Below are 18,199 nucleotides of genomic sequence, written 5' to 3'. Positions count from 1 at the left end.
TTTTTTTTTTTTTTTTTTTTTTTTTCCCTATGAAAGTTTTTCTAGATTTGTAGATGGTTTTGTAATGGTGTTTTGGGTTTTCTGTTTAATTGTTCTAGGCCGAGGTAGCTCCGGCTGCAGTCCCGACCTCCAAGCCTGCGAAGAAAGGTATCGTATGCATCATCGAGTTCAGCCGATTTGATGTTGATTTGTGTCATGTTGTTTATTGTGGTGATCAATGAATTTTTTTCCTATTCTTTTTATTGTTCGTATTTGATTATTGAGGATGGTTGCTAAATTTTTGGTATGTTGATGTTCACGAAGGTAAGAGAGCGGCTGAAGAGGTTGTTGGGAAACAAGTAGTAACGAAGAAGCAGAAGAAAGACGAGGCTGTTGAACAGGCTGTTAAGAAGCAAAAGGTCGAATCAAAAACTCAAAAGAAGAAGAAAGTAGAGACAAGTAGCTCTGAGGAAGATTCTTCTTCCGAAGAAGAGACTGTAAGCACTATCGTTATCATTGACTGGATTTTTTAATCTGCCTTTTCGCATGTTTTTTATCGCGTCTTTCCACGTTGGTAGGGAAATTTGTAGGCCTTTCAATGCAACTCTTAGTATTGCAGCATTTAAAAAACTATTGGAGTTCGGTTAGCCACGGCAATAAATTTAATAGTTCGGTTAGCCACGGCATTATATTTAATAGTTCGGTTTGCTACGGCAATAAATTCTAATAATAGTTATGACACCAGCACGACAACATATTGAATTTACTTGTCTCAAATAGGTTTTTTTAATAAACTTTTCTTCTAGAATAAAGGGTCCTCAGAGATTTTTGTATGGGGATTTTAGAACACTGAGGATGGTTTCTATGTTCATGCATACTTCATATTTTTTTTGCTTGCATTGCTTCATTTGGTATATTTTGTAGCATTGGTTACGATGTAATTATATGTTTCTAGACAAGGTCAAAATTCGTCAGTAGGGAGAGAAAATATTTGTATACTCTGTACAGTAATTACGTTTATTTATTATCTTACTCTTAACAACTCCAGGTACCTGCTCCTAAAGTTGCTCCTTCAAAGAAGCAACAATTGCCCCCTAAAAAAGCTAATGGTGCTGTTGCCCCTGTAAAGAAGAGCAAGCCTGCTAGTAGTAGCAGTAGCTCCGAGGAAGACTCCTCTGATTCTGACTCTGATTCTGATGAAGTGTGTAAACATACTCCCTTAAGCTTTCTAGCTTATTATAGATTTATATGTTTTGGTAGATTTGAGTACATGTATATATGTTATTTATCAAACAGTAAGAGAAACTTTGATAGGTCCTTCATAAGTCTGTATAATTGATTTTTGTTTTAATCTCAATTGTTTCAGCTGCCCGCTTCTAAAGCTGCTGCAACATTGAAGAAGGGACCAAGTGCTGCAAAAAAGAGTGCCGTTGCCGTCCCTGCCAAAAAGAACAAGGAATCCAGTAGTTCAGAGGAAGAGTCTTCTGATGACGATTCTGATTCTGATGATGTGAGTATTCAATTTGAATTGTGCCACTGACATTTGCACTTGTAATCAATTTATTCATCTATTCTCAAATGCTTGACATTATTGTAATTAATTTAATGGAACTCGTATTCAAGGAACCAAAGGGAAAACCTACTGCTGCCAAAAAGAGTGTCCCTGCTGCCGCCTCGAAAGGGAAAGTGGAGTCGAGTAGCTCAGAATCAGATGACAGTTCTGATGAGGAAGATGTAAGTAGTTGATGTGAACGCGTAGTACTTGATTGTGTGCTCTGATTTTTCTGATAAATTCTTGTATTTATTTCAAGGAAATTGCAAAGCCAGCTGTAACTAAAACAAAAGGTTCTGAAGTTTCTGTTAAGAAAGGTGCTGCTGCTTTGTCTAAAAAGAAGGATAGTTCTGATTCCGAAAGTTCAGATGAGGATGATAGCTCTTCAGATGAAGAGCCTGTAAGTATTATTTATTTGGTATAAGGTGTTACTGTTTAGGATTTGGGAACTTTTTATAATTGAAGCTTACTTTTTTTAATCATCCAGAAAAATAAAGTATCCAAAAAAAGCAATGAACTGAAGCAACTGCCTTCAACTTCTGCTAAAAATGGCTCTTCTGCTGCTGCTAAAGATGAATCGAGTGACGAGTCTGATTCAAGTTCAGATTCTGATGAAGATGTAAGGATTGAAATTTTCTAGTTTGTCTCTTATCTTGAATTTTCAAGAACCAGTATTGAGCTACTTCTGGATGAGTTGTTTTTGAGTCTTTGATTTTCCTTGCATAGGTTCCTGCAGCCAAAGCTGTTTCCAAAGCACCTGCCAGTGCTAAAAAGAACGAGTCTAGTGACAGTTCAGAAGAAAGTGATTCTGACGAGGATGTGGTATAATATTACATTTTACTTATCCTTAGTATTTGATTGACATCTGCCTCGTGTGCCATCTTTTGTTGATTGTAGTAATTGTGCTTGAATATCAGAGATCAATAATATCAGACTTAACAATTTAGCTGTCTCCTACATTTATAAAGGAGCTTAGTAATTGCTTGAGTTTATTATCATTAATTTAGGTTGGTTAGTTTGAATAATGCTATGTTTCTCCATATTAAATATGTAACAAAGGGCGTGGGGGAATATGTTCATTGGTCAATGTACTAAACTGTGTTGAACTCTGTATCAGGCTGCAAAAAAACCTGCTGCTGCTCCTGCTAAAGCACAGCCGGTTAAGAAAGTAGAAGGGAGTTCAGAGAGTAGTTCTGAAGATGAGGATGACGACGATGAAGATGTGAGTTCTTCCTGTGAACCATTGATTAACATTTAAGTTCATGCATCTGGTGGTTGGGTGTTGTATATGTCAGTTTTAGTTTTATTTTTATGATTTGCTTCAATGTCATGGATATTTATTATTATTATTTTTAAACAAAGAGTAGTAGGCATTATTACGGTGGCAGTTAGTTAGTTTTGATATTGATAATCCTGTTCTTGCTTTTCAAGATTTTTTTAATGTTTTTTTTTATCTTTATGCTTTTCTATACTGTTCATGTTTAATGCCTCTTTAAAAAACAATTTTCAAACTTTGAGTTGGTTGACTTAGAAAAGATGTTATTCAACATGTTATTAAATACCTTATCTAAAATGTCTTTGCAGACTCCAAAGAAAGCTGCTGTTCCTTCTGAGAAAAAAGATTCTAAATCGGTATTTTTTAAAGTTTTGATATTTTTTCTCTATAATTCCTCCAATGGGTTGTGGAAAATGATCTGATACATTTTTGTCCACGTAATTCATCTAGTGCTATATTGTGATAAACTACCTGAATTGTCTTAATTCATTATCCTTTTACAGAAAACACAAGAAAAGATGGATGTGGACAGTGATGAGAGCGAGGATGAAGAAGACAGCGATGACAGTTCCAGTGAAAGTGATGAAGAGGAGGAAAAACCACAAAAGAAGAAGAAAGTGGTTAGTTTTTCGGTGCTATTGTTTTTACTTTGTCATGTGTTTGGTTATAAACCTCTTATGTTGTTTAGATTTATCTGCATTAGCTCGTTAGGTTTTATAGTAATTGAAAGAGCTTTGACCATCTGCTCCAGTAACTTATGATTTGCGTTTTTCCAGTCCATGAAAGATATGTGCTTGTTGATGGCTCATTTTTTTTTTATGATATTAAAAAATATAATAATGTCACTTCGATTATATTTTATATCTTTACCTATTAATGGGATTAATCTGTGTCAATTTTTTGGGGGTATTAGGATAATGATGTTGAAATGGTGGATGCTGTATCACCAAAAACAGCCACCAAGCAAGCGAAGAATGAAGCAGTAAATTACCTTTATTCCGTCATTTGTTTTATATAGTCTAATATCATTTATTCAACAACTAATTTTTATTGTTTTCATGCAGCCTAAAACTCCTACTAAAGATCAGAGTGGTGAATCAAAGACGCTGTTTGTTGGAAACTTATCATTCCAAGTTGAACAGGCCGATGTGTATGTTAAAGTTGCATTTTGTGTTGTTATTTTGATTATAGTTGTTTTACTCCCCGACATAATTTATCTATATTTGAGGCCTTTGCATGTGATGGTGAGCATAGGATACTGGGTTCTTTTGTTTTAATGGTTCTCTTCCAATTTTCCCTTTTTGGCCATTGAATTATTGTACTTTTGTATTTTTTAAACTGAATTATTAAAACTTTGCAGGGAAAACTTCTTCAAAGATGTTGGAAAGCCTATTGATGTCCGTTTTGCTTCTGATCACGATGGGAGGTTCAAGGGCTTTGGCCATGTGGAGTTTGAGACAGCTGATATTGCTAAAAAAGTAAGAACCAGTTCCATTATTTTGGTGTTCACTGGTTTGTATCTGTAGTGGTGGTGTTTATGTTTTTTTTTTGTTTTAATTTAGAAGAAAAACTCGCATATATTCTCTGTATTCATCATTTTGCATGGTACGCCTTATCTATAAAAATTCTTGAAATTTTGTTTTACAATACTATTTACTTGTACCGTATATTTCTTCATGCATAAAAAGTCCATTTTGTATGGTACACCATATTTTTAGTTAGATTGGTAGCATTTTGGCTAACAAGAACGTCCATTCAGCCATTCTTGATCTTGTTGTTTGATATTTCTGTGATTGCTACTATGTTTGCATTGATGTATTCAATAATTTTCACTTCAGGCTCTTGAATTGAATGGTGAGCTCCTGTTAAATCGTGAAGTAAAACTTGACTTGGCTCGAGAAAGAGGTGCATATACCCCATATGACAGGTAAAGATCCTCTTTCGTTTGAGTATCTCTCTTCCCGTTTTAGCTCCATTTGCATATTCATAGTAAACGATTTCCTTTCCCTAACTGTTGATATAATATATAGCAAAGACAGAAACAACTCATTCCAGAAAGGAGGAAGGGGTGGTCCAAGCCATACAATTTTTGTTCGTGGTTTCGATCGATCATTAGGCGAGGACGAGGTAATAAATAATATTATCTTATCTGTGATTTGTAAGTAGTGTTCTGAGATCGTTTTTGTTACAGATTAGAAGTGCCCTACAAGATCATTTTAGTACTTGTGGAGACGTTACCAGGGTATCCATTCCAAAGGATTACGAGACTGGCAACATCAAAGGGTTTGTGTTCTGTACTTGATTTGTGTTTTCCTTTTCCAATTTATCAACTCTGATGTTTTGGCTTTTGTCAATTTGTTTTTCCAGAATGGCTTACATGGACTTCAAAGATGCAGATAGTTTCAACAAAGCCCTTGAACTCAATGGCAGCGAACTCAATGGCGAGTACCTAACAGTGGACGAGGCCAAGCCCCGTGGTGACAGCCGTGATGGTGGTGGTAGTGCAAGAGGAGGATGGAGTGGTGGAAGAAGTGGAGGAAGAAGTGGTGGAAGGAGTGGAGGATGGAGTGGTGGTGATGGCAGAGGAGGAGGAGGACGATTCGGAGGCAGAGGAGGACGAGGCGGTGATCGCGGCGGGAGAGGCGGTAGAGGAGGACGAGGAGGTTTCAACAAACCTAGCATAGTTGCATCAGGTACCTAAACTACTACTACTAACTCTTCTTTGTGGGTTGATTTTTGTTTCCATAACTCCTCCTAAACTGAATGTGTTACGAATGAATGCAGGAAAGAAAACTACATTCGGTGATGATTGATGATTGAAAGAGAAGAGAAAACAGTTGAGAAAAACAAAGTTTTGGGAGGTGAAGAAGAAGAAGAAGAAGAAGGACAGACATGTTTAAGTAAAAAATAGTGTGTGTTAGTTTAGCACAGCCAGTAGCCGCCGAGTGTTCTTGCTTCCTTTATTATTTTTATTCCTTTTTCCCTTTTCATTTCTATAATTCTTATGTTATGTCAAACTTATAATATTTTTGAGCTAATTTATGCACTCCAATCCTTTACTTGCATCTCTCCTCCTCACTCAGTTTAAAGTTTTGTTCTACATTTAATTAATTAATTTTTATTTTTTATTTTTAATCTTTTTAAATCTTTTTACATCTTTTCCAATAATTAGAAAGTTGTATATTTTTAAGAAGTAATAAATAAAGCAAATAATTATTTTAATACATTATTAAATGGGTGATGCCAGTGGTCCCCACGCGCTTCTGACATATCCATTTCAGACCTTCTGCCGGTTTCACTTTGGGCCCACTGGCAAATTACGGCCCAAAATAATGTTGGATTTGGGCTGGGCCAAGGCGGTCAAATTTCATTATATTTATTAAATAAATAACAAAATATTTGAATATTTAAAGTTAAATATGATCCTCAAACTCTTTACAGCCGAGGGATTTTCTTTTGGAGGTTTGTGAATAAAGAAGGAAGGAGCGAAATTTTTTCATTTTTTTCTGGGAATTTTTGGATTCATATATATATTTTTTTCGGTTACGTTCGTTCTTTTTCATTTTGGATCTACGTTTCGTTTTCGTCTTTCTGTTCATCCCGCTTCTTGCAGTTTGTTTTCTTTAAAACGATTTCTTTTTTTTTGGCGGTCTTGATTTGTGGAGTTGTTTTGATGAAATTGGCGTTGGTTTGGATTGGTTTTGAATCTTGGTTGATTCAATGATGGTTTCATTTCTTGACGGAAATTGATTTGGATGGTGGATTTGAGAGACGCAGATGGAAAGGGGGCGGATGATCGGAAATGGGATTTGTGATTATAGTTACGAGAGCAATGGTTTTCATGCGTTAGATCTAGTGGATGTCTATGGAGGAGAGAGCACGCCGAATGGACGAAGCTCTGGGAAGACCTCGCAGGGTTCATCTCCTACTAGTTGCATCCTGCATCCAGTTTCTAAATTAGATACTCTTGCTGGAGTTGCAATCAAATACGGTGTCGAGGTAAGCCGCAGTTGAGAATTTTAGATGTGTCTTTGATGAAATGAGAATTTTTGTAATGAGCATTCGTTTGTATCGTTCTCAACTTAGTTAAATTGCTGTTGTGATGGAGAAACAATGGAAATGATTATTTCAAATTCTTTTTGCTTTTCTAATATTCGCGTGTCAGATGTTGCTTTATTAATGAATCTTATCATCTGCACCGACAAGGCTAGAGTTTATCTCTTTCCCTTTTGGCAGGCATGATTTCTTAGAAAACCATATCGATGTGAACTCAATCGGGCCTTAAATTTTCCGTTGTGACCAAATGAGGCTTATGGCGAATTCATCTCGAGAATGGAATGAACCATAACAAATTATCATTAGACTTGTATGGACTATGTGCAGATGTTCATAAGACCTTTTGTTTCCTGTTCTCCCCCTTGATTTGTCCTTTTTGAAGTCTCTAGTTTAAAGGGACCGAGCGAGCCCTAGTTTTTTGTTGGGGGGCAAACATATATGAAAATAAAATTTAACAAAAATTGAGAAACTGGCCTAAAATCAAACAATAATTTATAAGGCGAATTGTCAATTGAAAATTTTCTTATCGAAAACATATAAGAAATCAAAGGGACAAAATTCTTGTCTCAGTTAACTTTTAGAACTTAGATTTGAAGAAAACTAAGGTGGGTTGGCCGCGTTATTCAAGGAAGCGGGTAGAACGTGGTTGACAATTTTATACCCTTCACTTGTAACCAAGGGTTTAAAAGTGGCCACCATAGAGTGGAGGCAAAATTTTCTCTTCACTTGGTTGCCCCGTTTAATAGTAAGAGGTTGATAGTACGCAATTGTGATGAATATCGACTTTCTTCTTCTTGTTGTGGTCAGTATGTAGAGAAATTTTTACTCCAAAGTCATGGACCATTTCATTCAGCCCTCTCATATTTTTTGTTATCTGATTGCACTTGTAGCATAGCTGATCCAAGCACACGCATCAATGGGCATGGCACTCTATCATTCCGTCTTTGTATGCGGATTTATTTAGGAGAAAAATGTAATTTTGGTTTTTGATGATTCGCCAGGTTGCAGATATAAGGAAGATGAATGGGCTAGTCACAGATTTTCAAATGTTTGCTCTTAAATCTCTCCAGATTCCTCTTCCTGGAAGGCATCCTCCTTCTCCTTGCTTACTGGAAGAGCTAAGTACTCCAGGGTACGTGTATTGATTATCATATGTTTCCACAATATTGCACAGGAATGACGTAAGTTGAGTGCATGTTTGCCATTTTTGACATTTTTTCCCCTGGCTATGGCTATGTCTCGTTGAGCTGTGTCCAATGCCTTGTTTGAGCTATATGGTAGTGACTTGCAGAATTATCAGTTATTGGTCATATAGGGCTTGAGGTGAAGGGTGGGGTTCAAGTAGTGTTGCTACTTGTAGAACCGTGCTTTGAGTGGATTAGGCGAAGCCATTAAGAAAGAAAATTTGAGTGGAGCCAGCGCCATGCTTTGATGTTGATGCCTGGACGTCTTAGGGCCGTTTAGGTTCTTTTTTTTGATGGAGGTGATGGGATGGAATAGTGTATACTGATAATTCTTTTGCTGTAGGAATTGTTGGTGATGGTTGGAGAGTGGCCCTGATTATAAGTGGATGCTATTGTGATGGCAATATCGTTCTCAGGTGCTTTGTTGATACAAGATTTAAAGCTGCCCAACTTTATGTTGAATTAAAATAAATAAATGAAATTAAAATCATTATGAACTAATATCCTTCGAGTCTCATTAATGGCATCCATCTGAAATATAGTACCACTAGGAAATGAATCCTGCATCTTTGATTTCATTTGCAAAAATTTTGCCTGGAATTTTTTATGCTCAATTTTGCCTGGAATTCTTTATGCTCAAGTATGCAAATTTCTTATCATTCATTTCAAGAGATTGGTCAAATACATTGTGCCCATTACAACTATTAAATTAGAAGTGGAGATGGAATAAGAAAGACTGAAGTTTTCCAATATTTTTCTGGCCAACACATCATCTTGTGTTTGATAAAAGAGAATCATTTTGCAGACAAAGCAGCTCCGAAAGGACTCCAAGTGCACGTCTTTCATCGGATTTCTTCGAATCATTCCATTCCCTCAAATTGAAGTCTTCCGAACAGAGGATCTCCTCAGCCATGAGCTCTTTACAAGGTTACTATGGCCTCAAACCATCAGACCAGAGGAGCAGAGTCAATGGTTTCGACGCGGCAGTCTACAGTGAAGGAGCCTCTCATGATTCAGAAGACATGGTTGTTTCTGGGACCTCACAGGATTTGGATTTACTAATGCATCACCATCGAAAATCCAGGAGTTCAGTGAATGGATTTCTGGGTGAGAAAGTAGAGGTGGCTGATCTGCTATCTGCAGAAGCCGGCGGCGATGGGGATCCCAAATGGAATGACAAATTGGTAAGAAGGCGCCAGAAATCTGTAGCTGACTTTTCCTATTCCCCTGAAATGCTCTTGAAAGATGACCACAGCAGTGGAAGTAACGGGTTCTCATCCTCGGCTGGAAAGAGCCTTTTGGCTCAAAGACCCAAAACATCTAGCAGAGCTAATTTGGCCAGTGACAATGCGGTTGGATTGATTCCAATTCCAATAGGTTTGGGGGATTCATATGTGGCCGTTGATGGGTTTGCTGGGGTAAGAAAGTCATTGAGCACATCCAGTTTGCCGGATCCGGAGAATGGCAACACTTCATCAATTTGGTTTGCTTCAAAGTGGAGTTTGAAACCGGATTTACAGGCAATTTCAACCGCTTCCAGACCAATGTTTGATGGCTTGCCAAAACCTTTGACGGGTCGAAGAAACAAAGCTGCACTCGATTAGTTCGATCTGGTTATAAGGGAAATAAAGGGATAAATTTTCTACCCACTTTTGCTCCATAATTTATCAGGTTTTGATGCCGTCTTTTATAGTTCAAGAAAGAATACAAACTATGAAGAAATTAAAGAAGTCAAATAACAGGTCTGTTTTCGCCTTTCATCTTTGAATTCTAGTTTTATTAAAGAAGTCAATGAATTGATGGAATGGGTACCGTAGAATTTGTTTTGTAAGCAAATGTATATTAGTTTATTAAGGTCAACTCCGTTGAAAAGTGAAACAAAAGCATTTCTTTTTTCAATAAAGTGATGTTGATATTTACTCCCTTTTTCTTATCACGTTGTTGAAGATGATTATTATGCCACCATTGATGATCTCACTAACTGTTCTATTTTCAACTAATAATTACTACACTAAGTTTCTCTTTTACTCCATTCTAAATTACTGTGAATGCTATACAATTGGTAATCGCATAATAAAAAAATAAAAAAATAAAACTTCAAGGAGAAAGAAAAATATGTTACCTCTTTATCATTGAAGGAGATGATGCTGAAATGGGTAATTAATTGAATTGTGCAGGCAATGGCAACATCACTCATGATTGATTGATTACCAAAGTCCAAGTAATGCATTCTCCTCCCCCAACCAAAATTTATGCATACATACAGCCGAAGTTTCAAAGCAGAAGAATGGTGTAATAGATCTATCAGATGCAAGAAAATATAATGAAAAAGGCCAAGCAAATAAAGAGTTATTTAAACCATCAGCAGGTCGAGGGTCAGAATCAAAATGTGGGAGAATGAAACTCATAATTGAACAACAACTATATTCAGACTGACATGATTTCAAGATCATAAAGAAATTATTTTAGAAAATACTCGAGGATGTGAGGTGAGAAAAGGGTTATATGATATCATGTACAGTATGTAATGAAGTATTTAGTATTACATAGAATCTGAAAATTCTTTTTTGAGTATCTGGGGACTACCTTTACATCCGGAGTCTGCATAACAAGGAAGGGTCGGCCACGGTCTTGGCACAAAAATCCATGTTAAATTATAGTCTATCTCATCTATGCAGCTGCGAGCAACAACCTCCTTGGATATAATAATCCGACTCTATCTTTTCTTTACCCGGCTAAGTAAACAAATTGAGAATCCCAAAAGTTGCTCGTCTCTCTCTCTCTCTCTATCATAAAAATCTATCAAAACCTGTCATATTATACGGCCAGGATATGATATCAATAGCGAATATATAATATCATCTAAAGCATGCCAAACCATCATATTCATAGAAGCAATTTGGCAGGACTTTGGTAGCATGCCATCCAAATGACTAATTGTACATAAAAAATTCCATACGAACATAAGCGAACATGCTCTTATTCATAGCCTAAAACTTATTTAATAGGGCAAACACAACGATCTCTGATAAGATTGAAGCAAGAGAGACAAAATAGTAATGGTTTTAGAAATTGTGAACACATGAGTACTAGAGGCGGAGAGAGAAGCAGGTCAGAGAGGAAGATGGTTACTACGGTTTGGTCATTTCTTTGAACATTTCTACCATGTAGCACTGAATATAGCCTTTGGCAAAAAGCATTCATGTAAGAGTAAAAAACCAGAGGAATAAAAGGGACCCAAGCCTTAATCCTTTATATCTCAACCATCCAGTACATCGAGTGTTTCCAGCATACAGATGAAACGGGACCAACTTCCAGTGATATTTATTAACATCTAACGAATTTCCGCACAAGCACATCCTGTAAACAAATGATCTAGTCAACATCTCACTCTATTAGGAATCTAGGATTTTGGGAATCCATCCCAACTTAAAACCTCCAAAGCCACTAGTCAATGTTCACAACAAGGCTAGATTCTTCGGGCGCAAACACGAAAACCAACTTGTCCCATCTAAGAGGATTTTTCCCTTCAAAAATACTAATTGCAGGAAACAAAAGGATGATCTCCCAATTACTTGCAGGTTATAATAAAATCTTTCCCAACTTAGATTCCACAGCTCTAGTCAAGATAAGGCTGCTACCTTTCGGCTTATTCAAGCAATTTCATGTGTGCCGATCTATCTGTAATTATTTCAGAACTTTAAAAATCTGAACTCTCAATGGACATTAATGTACAACCAACTTAGTTTAGGACTTCGTTTGTAAAACAATTAGAAGTGAGTTTATTAACATTCATTTCAAAATTTTAAGCCAGATATTGAAGGCCCCATCACAAACAAATAAATTTTGGTGATGAATTAAGGGACACATACTAGTTAAACCCCCACCCCCGATCTTCCCTTGCCTTTACTTTCCCTTGGATTAAAACTTTGCGCGTGTCGGGATTATTTATCTTAATATGTCTTTTTTCTAGAAGAGTATAGGATAAAAATCTATCGTGTGGCCCCCAATTAACCCAATAGAATTCTGTCTGTTCTAATAATAAAGAAAAAATGTACTTCTGAATTGATCTCAAACCACCCATAAAATATTCAGGAGTTGAAGAGTACGTGAATTATTCATTCTGATCATGAAAATGGCATGTATATAGAGATAAAAGTACTCGTAAACATTAGAACTAGCTACATGAAATGCTATGAGAAGCTTCTTAATCATAGCATAAAAATGTCATTTCAAACTAGTTATGCAAAATTAATAACAAGAATTAGGACTAGATGTCACTAACCAGGTCAGAAACATGGGCCTACACTTGGGAGCAAATGTTCCTGGATCAAGTTTGTCAGGATAACTACTATGTACAGAGTTCAACCAAGTGCCTCCAAAAGTCTTGACAGCGCCTTGCAGTTGTACAAAATTTATGCACAAAGCTGATCTTTCTGTACAGTACAGTAACCAATTTGTATTCCAATTCCACATCAGCACTGGAAGAACATGATGGAAGTATCCAACAAATGAAGCAAGAAAGTTTTCAGCACGGATTCAGAGTGGCCATTACAATGATTCAAGAAAAAACTTACATCGAAAGGAAATAACAACTCTTATGCAGGCCGCCAACAATTAAGAGTTGAAATGTCTTGTCTAGAAGGCAACATTTGAGGAACGCTATGACCTGGAAAAAATGTGATAGAAGAGTTCTCTCTATAAAAATTTGGAACAATTGCTCATAAATTTACACCAATTCTTCATAAAACTAAATTACAACAACAAAACATATAGAGCACAATTAAAAAACCACCAGAAATTGGAGCTCCAGATGGAAGACTATTGGAGGCAGGACGCTGAAAACCAATATTACTTGGTGGTCGTTCATAAGGTTGTTGAAAATAGCCTACAAAGATGAATTATTTAGTATCTGGATAGTGGACACTGATGGGTAAAGAAAAAGGAATATCAAAGATAATCTTCCACTTGGTCTATACTAAGATGCTCAAAATCAAAGAACGACTCCATTTCAGTAAGGGATAAATTAAAGCATACTTACGTTCTGAGACCAAAATAAGAAAGTGAATTAGCATGTCTTAAATCAAACAAACAAGCACTAGAAACCAAAGAAACCAATTGGAATTTGTGGGTCTCCACCCAACTCCCAGACGAAGCTTAAAAGAAATACTGCAAGGTGAGATTAACAAAGAAGGTGACATTCCCAGAGAAAACGTAAAGAATAATCTACAAAGAGGAAGAGCAAAAAGTGAAGCCTCTCCCTTTTACAAGGCCCTTAATACAAGTCTTATCCACACAGGTACAGATCAACCTACTCTGAACATCGACAAGAGAAAAGAAGAGAGATGGTAACCCTGCCTAAGATCCTAGAAGCAAAAATCTTCCCTCCCAGCCAGTCATTTATTCAAAAAAGTTGACAATCCTCACTCATTCATAGTAAATTCCATTGGGACATGATTCCAATGTACTTATAGTAACTCTTCGGTCAATGAATAGTGGTTGGAGTTCTTGGGTATTTGTTTTCTTCTACAGTACACATTAACTTTAGGTTGTGAAGTAGTAAAAAGAACAGTTGTCAATAGCCAGCCAAACATACTCTTTTTCCTTTTCCCCATCATCAATGCATATCCAAACAAGATATAAAGCCACAAGATCATGATACCAAAATATACAATGAAATATTTACATTTTAATACCTTCCTGGCTGAATGGTGGTCCTGGATGTGATGGATTTCTCCCCCCGTTCATCCATACACCTTGACGATTTTCAGTTTTGAATTCATTTGAAGGCCTTCTCCATTGTTCATCACCCAAGAAAGGCCTCCGGCTATCCATAACGGATGGCGAAGAATATGAATGATGGTATGGATGAGGAGGATGCTGCTGAACCGGAGGCTTAGCATAAGAGAAATGACTGGGTGGGTTTTGAGGTGGGCCAGAATGCATCTGCCTTTGAATAAAGTTGGGGTTCCCTTGCTGATATTGCTGGTTTGGTTGAGAAACTTGCGTATTCAGATATATATCATTATGTCCATACTCTGATTGCCTCGAAGAATTAAATCCAGAAGGTGGCTGCTGGCCGTACGTTTCACCTTTAGCAGAAGCATCCACGTGACTCCCATGAGAAGCATCTCCAGCCATTTGCACATGCTGATTTCCCTGTAGAAGGGGCACACAAACTAAGTACAACTATACCCATAAAATACTTTTTCAAACTAAATATTGCATCCTTACACTAGCTATGCTGCAGTATTCATGGGGAATAGGAGCTTGATACGGAAGCTGTGCTGAAGGCTGCTGGGAAGATTGAAGCGGTAATATCTGCTGGTTCAACAATGGAGGCTGACTGGGTACTGGTGGTTGGGAAATTAATGGTGGTGGAGGTGGCGGAGGGCATGCAGATGGTAGAGGAGGAGGTGGTGGTAATGACGGAAGTGGCGGTGGTGGTAGTGGTGGTGGGGATGGAGAGGATGGAGGTGGAGGTGGAGGTGGAGGTGGTGAAGAAGGTAAGGGTGGGGGTGGAGGAGGAGAATCAAGAGGCAAAGGAGGAGAACCTTCTGGCAGAGGGGGAAACTCTGTAGGAGTATTTGAAGCAAGTTCTGTTGCCCTATCTGAAGACCGATGTTGAGCATCTATTACAAAAGAAATGTCTCCAATCAATGAGTTCTCATCCTTTGGATGCCCAGAAACATCTTCCATCTCAAGTTCCCCGTCCACGTCCTCTAAGATGCAATGTCGCCTGTCAATTGGGGTAACCGCACACGCTTCTGCATCTCCAACACCATTTGTTGCTTCCATCAATGGTGCATCATTGGATTCTTTACATGGGGTGGTAGGAAGGTCATCCTCATCTTCGTCCTCAAATACATGTGAAGATAAAAACCCAGGCAGTTGAAATGTTGCATTGCTGATACAATTACAGAAAGAGAATCATAAAACGATTGATAAAAAGAGAAAAACATGGAATGGCACAGGAACATATTTTCATTCAATTTTATTTTTGCTTTTACAAGAAACAAATATCAACAAACAAAGCTTGTAAGTAAGGAAGCCAAGATTTATTTCCACCCTGCACCAAAGGGCCAAGGAAGATTACCAAAGGGCCAAGGAAGATTACCAAAAGACTTCCAGAAGAAATTCATCTGATTCCCAATTCAACAAAATCCACTCAAGATAGAAATGGTACCATCGAAACTCAATCCCATTGAAAATATAGCATAAACTTAAGAAAGTAGAATTACGCAAAAGAAATCAGAGAAACTCTCCAGTCATATGAACCAACATAAGTAGGAACATATGCATACAGGCCCAGTCTGTCCAAACAATTACAGAAAACATCTAAATACACAAGTAGCAATGACACGATAATGTTGCCAAAAGGGTCGCTTTTACATCCTATCAAGAAACATTTTTTTTTTTATCACTGAAACCTTTAGGTTTCTTAAGAAAAGGAAACATCGAGATGTCGATCAAATAAATACCTGGCTGTCCATCATTCAATCTCTATCTATGTGGTTTATCACTTCGTTAATCTTTGGATTTTTATGCTGGATAACAACATCAAAGTTTTTGGGGAGAATAGAGATGTTTCCAATCCAATGGGAGCAATTAGTTCTCTTATGAAATTACACAGGAGAGGAAAGCCCTAATCTAATCTCTCAATTGGATATGAAAGTAGTAAAGCTATATTTTAAATGCTCAATGAAATAGTTTCTTATTCTCAAAAAAATAACAATAAGGTAACAAAAACCGTACTGAGCAAACATTCATTGAAGACAAAATGCTCCTCAACGTGCTGCATAATTATTCAAGAGGTACAAGCTAAGAAACCACTCAGAGTACATACTATTAGCTTTTGTATAGGTTAACTAATACCAAATTTCACACCCAATACAACATAAAAATTTGATGTTCAGGAACATAGTTCTAGGTTAGAATGAAAATAAGCATGAAAATATCGTATAACATACAAAAAATAATAATAATATAAGGTGGAAAGCAGAGAGTGAAGTGAAATACAAACCTTCCATACTCATCAACAAGCATGCCTTCCATTTCTCTGATTGGATCATCTATGGCTCGCTCAGCACGGGATGGACGTCTGAGTGTGAAACCAATAGATGAATCATCATTTGACACTCCTATTTCATCCATGTAACGTCGAAGAATAGATTCGGGTAAAATTTTCCTCTCAAGCCAGAGACGCAGAACCTGGAGAGAGTTCCTCAGGAAATATATTCAAAACTTTTTCAGCATAACCATAAGCCTCTAAAGACCAATAGTAAAATACCTTGTGACACTGACGACGATTTTCACGAGCTCCAGAACCTGGTGGTGCTGCAGCCCCAAGAAGACGTGGCAACGCTGCTTGAACAATAGGAATGTAGGAAGCTCCAGCAATACCTAATATCAACATAAGAAGAAAGAATTTCTCAGTAATTCGGTGGATGCTGCTTTTGAATACTCCATTCATCAATAAAATTTACTTTTATAAAGATTTAAAAAAGAAGAAGAAAGATACACGGTGAGAAGGGAAATGGAGAGCCTCTTATCATAAACATAGACGTGATATGCTTAGAATAGCCAATAAATTTAATCCTAATAGACCTATGTTAAGTGCATCTACCTCTCTGAGTATGTGAGCATTGTGTTATAGAATCCACAAGAAAGAAGAGATCCACTTTGCGATGAAAACTAGGTTCAGTCTCCAACTTCCGGATTAGAAGTTCCACAACCTGCAGATAGAACAGCAGTTAAACACTAAAAACTCAACCAGAGTGTGTTCCAATAGGCATTTATTGGCAAATAATAACCTATATAGACAACATCATTTCAAAATCCAAATCCAACGCAACAACCAGATTTCATTTTCAGTTCACAGAACAGTCATCCTGATAGATGCTAGTAATAGAGGTTTAAATACAGATACTGGATCAAATGATATACCCATGACTATAACAGAAAACATATATACATATATATAAATTTTGATCATCCAAAGGACCAGAACCACCAGATTAATACATGGAGATGCAGACATAACTTTTTGCATCATCCAACAGACTCAAAAAGAAGGGGGAAAAAAACTGGAAACAGAATCACACACCAGATTTCAGCCATTCATGGGACCACTACAAATCTAGAGTGCTTACCTCATTCCTCTTTCCAGGACCAGGGTGGGTGGAAGCAAGCAAGTTTGATTAAAATATATACCTCCAGTATTTTTAAGATTGACAACATAGGATATATATCGACAACAGAGAAAAAGGAGATTTCACATTGTATATTTTTATACAAAAAAATCAAAGGCAAATGTAACGACACAAGAAATGATTAAAAGTCATTTAAAAAAAAAAAACATTTTTCTTCTACATATGGACCCATCAATAACTTTTCTTTAAAGAATAAAAATAATGAAAAAAAATTGAAATATTAACAGCATCCTAACCACAGCATTTTTAATCCAGGATAGTCAAACCAGGCTAGCAAGCATCAGAATCAGAACCTACCTCATTTGCAATGCCATATCTGGCACAATCAATAGCCAACCGAGTTGCACGTCCTATACTTTCTTTAGTTCTAGATAAAGTCTCTATCATTCCTTCAAAAGCATCTCGTGCAACAGCCGCCTCAGTGCCACCACTCAATGAATCTCCAACGGATCTGTGTACTGAGCTGACTCTTTTCTCCTCTAATTCTTCAACATCAGTGTGATTTTGTGATGCCAATTGATGCCCTTGAGTTGATGGAGAAGCCACGTCCTTTGGGTGAAAAGGTCCCTTCAAGTCTGCCAGCATCAAATGGGTGGTACTAGATAAATGCAGCTGGGCTGGAGAGGGACTAGGACTGCCACGGACATCAGAGGATAAAATACCAGAATTAAAAAACCCAAGGACATTATGAGAATGAGCTTCCCTCCTTTTAGCCTGAGCAGCTGCAATTAGATGCTTCATGGACATGGCAGACTCGGTGACCTTGAATTCGTTTACTAAGCTTCTATTTATTAAAAAAAAAAAAAAAAACAAATTAAGAAAATAATTGAGTTAATTTAAACACCACTCAGAAGTTGAAACTTCGACTTCATTTAAAAAAAAAAAAAAAAAAAAAAAAAAAAAAAAAAAAAAAAAAAAAAAAAAAAAAAAAAAAAAAAAA

General features: G+C 37.0%; 3 protein-coding genes across 9 annotated transcripts in view; 2 read left to right on the top strand and 1 right to left on the bottom strand.

The window, feature by feature from the left end:
- LOC111493043 (nucleolin 1-like) overlaps nucleotides 1-5,872 on the top strand; it is a 6,215-nt gene extending 343 nt beyond the window's left edge. The window contains exons 2-20 of the mRNA XM_023142628.1: nucleotides 99-147; nucleotides 304-476; nucleotides 1,028-1,180; nucleotides 1,346-1,489; nucleotides 1,603-1,713; nucleotides 1,791-1,931; nucleotides 2,019-2,150; nucleotides 2,258-2,353; nucleotides 2,649-2,753; nucleotides 3,116-3,163; nucleotides 3,311-3,427; nucleotides 3,721-3,789; nucleotides 3,872-3,957; nucleotides 4,168-4,285; nucleotides 4,646-4,734; nucleotides 4,838-4,934; nucleotides 4,999-5,090; nucleotides 5,175-5,500; nucleotides 5,592-5,872. Coding sequence (XP_022998396.1) covers nucleotides 99-147; nucleotides 304-476; nucleotides 1,028-1,180; nucleotides 1,346-1,489; nucleotides 1,603-1,713; nucleotides 1,791-1,931; nucleotides 2,019-2,150; nucleotides 2,258-2,353; nucleotides 2,649-2,753; nucleotides 3,116-3,163; nucleotides 3,311-3,427; nucleotides 3,721-3,789; nucleotides 3,872-3,957; nucleotides 4,168-4,285; nucleotides 4,646-4,734; nucleotides 4,838-4,934; nucleotides 4,999-5,090; nucleotides 5,175-5,500; nucleotides 5,592-5,620 — 2,175 coding nt within the window. The 3' untranslated portion in view covers nucleotides 5,621-5,872. The remainder of the gene's footprint in view (nucleotides 1-98; nucleotides 148-303; nucleotides 477-1,027; nucleotides 1,181-1,345; nucleotides 1,490-1,602; nucleotides 1,714-1,790; nucleotides 1,932-2,018; nucleotides 2,151-2,257; nucleotides 2,354-2,648; nucleotides 2,754-3,115; nucleotides 3,164-3,310; nucleotides 3,428-3,720; nucleotides 3,790-3,871; nucleotides 3,958-4,167; nucleotides 4,286-4,645; nucleotides 4,735-4,837; nucleotides 4,935-4,998; nucleotides 5,091-5,174; nucleotides 5,501-5,591) is intronic.
- Nucleotides 5,873-6,244: 372 nt separating this feature from the next.
- LOC111493082 lies at nucleotides 6,245-9,978 on the top strand. Its single transcript, XM_023142687.1, has 3 exons — nucleotides 6,245-6,806; nucleotides 7,865-7,995; nucleotides 8,853-9,978. Exons 1-3 carry the CDS (start codon nucleotides 6,585-6,587, stop codon nucleotides 9,649-9,651), a joined length of 1,152 nt encoding a protein of 383 aa, XP_022998455.1. The 5' UTR covers nucleotides 6,245-6,584; the 3' UTR covers nucleotides 9,652-9,978.
- A 393-nt stretch (nucleotides 9,979-10,371) lies between these two features.
- The window catches only part of LOC111493030 (ENHANCER OF AG-4 protein 2-like), a 12,080-nt gene continuing 4,252 nt past the window's right edge, over nucleotides 10,372-18,199 (bottom strand). For 4 of the 7 annotated variants that reach the window (XM_023142604.1, XM_023142598.1, XM_023142603.1 and 1 more), the window contains 10 exons: nucleotides 17,557-18,043; nucleotides 16,674-16,782; nucleotides 16,338-16,450; nucleotides 16,071-16,258; nucleotides 14,282-14,954; nucleotides 13,744-14,206; nucleotides 12,843-12,935; nucleotides 12,625-12,716; nucleotides 12,333-12,528; nucleotides 10,372-10,856 (listed from right to left, as the gene is read on the bottom strand). In XM_023142604.1, the coding sequence (XP_022998372.1) occupies nucleotides 12,646-12,716; nucleotides 12,843-12,935; nucleotides 13,744-14,206; nucleotides 14,282-14,954; nucleotides 16,071-16,258; nucleotides 16,338-16,450; nucleotides 16,674-16,782; nucleotides 17,557-18,043 (2,197 nt within the window). In that variant the 3' untranslated portion in view covers nucleotides 10,372-10,856; nucleotides 12,333-12,528; nucleotides 12,625-12,645. Of the gene's footprint in view, nucleotides 10,857-12,332; nucleotides 12,529-12,624; nucleotides 12,717-12,842; nucleotides 12,936-13,733; nucleotides 14,207-14,281; nucleotides 14,955-16,070; nucleotides 16,259-16,337; nucleotides 16,451-16,673; nucleotides 16,783-17,556; nucleotides 18,044-18,199 lie in introns of those variants that run through there. The other 3 variants (XM_023142601.1, XM_023142600.1, XM_023142602.1) reach the window with 3 other exon arrangements.

This window comes from Cucurbita maxima, unplaced genomic scaffold (genome assembly GCF_002738345.1).
Source record: "Cucurbita maxima cultivar Rimu unplaced genomic scaffold, Cmax_1.0 Cma_Scf00018, whole genome shotgun sequence".
NCBI lineage: Eukaryota > Viridiplantae > Streptophyta > Magnoliopsida > Cucurbitales > Cucurbitaceae > Cucurbita > Cucurbita maxima.
This window is presented reverse-complemented; position numbering and strand designations above follow the sequence as displayed.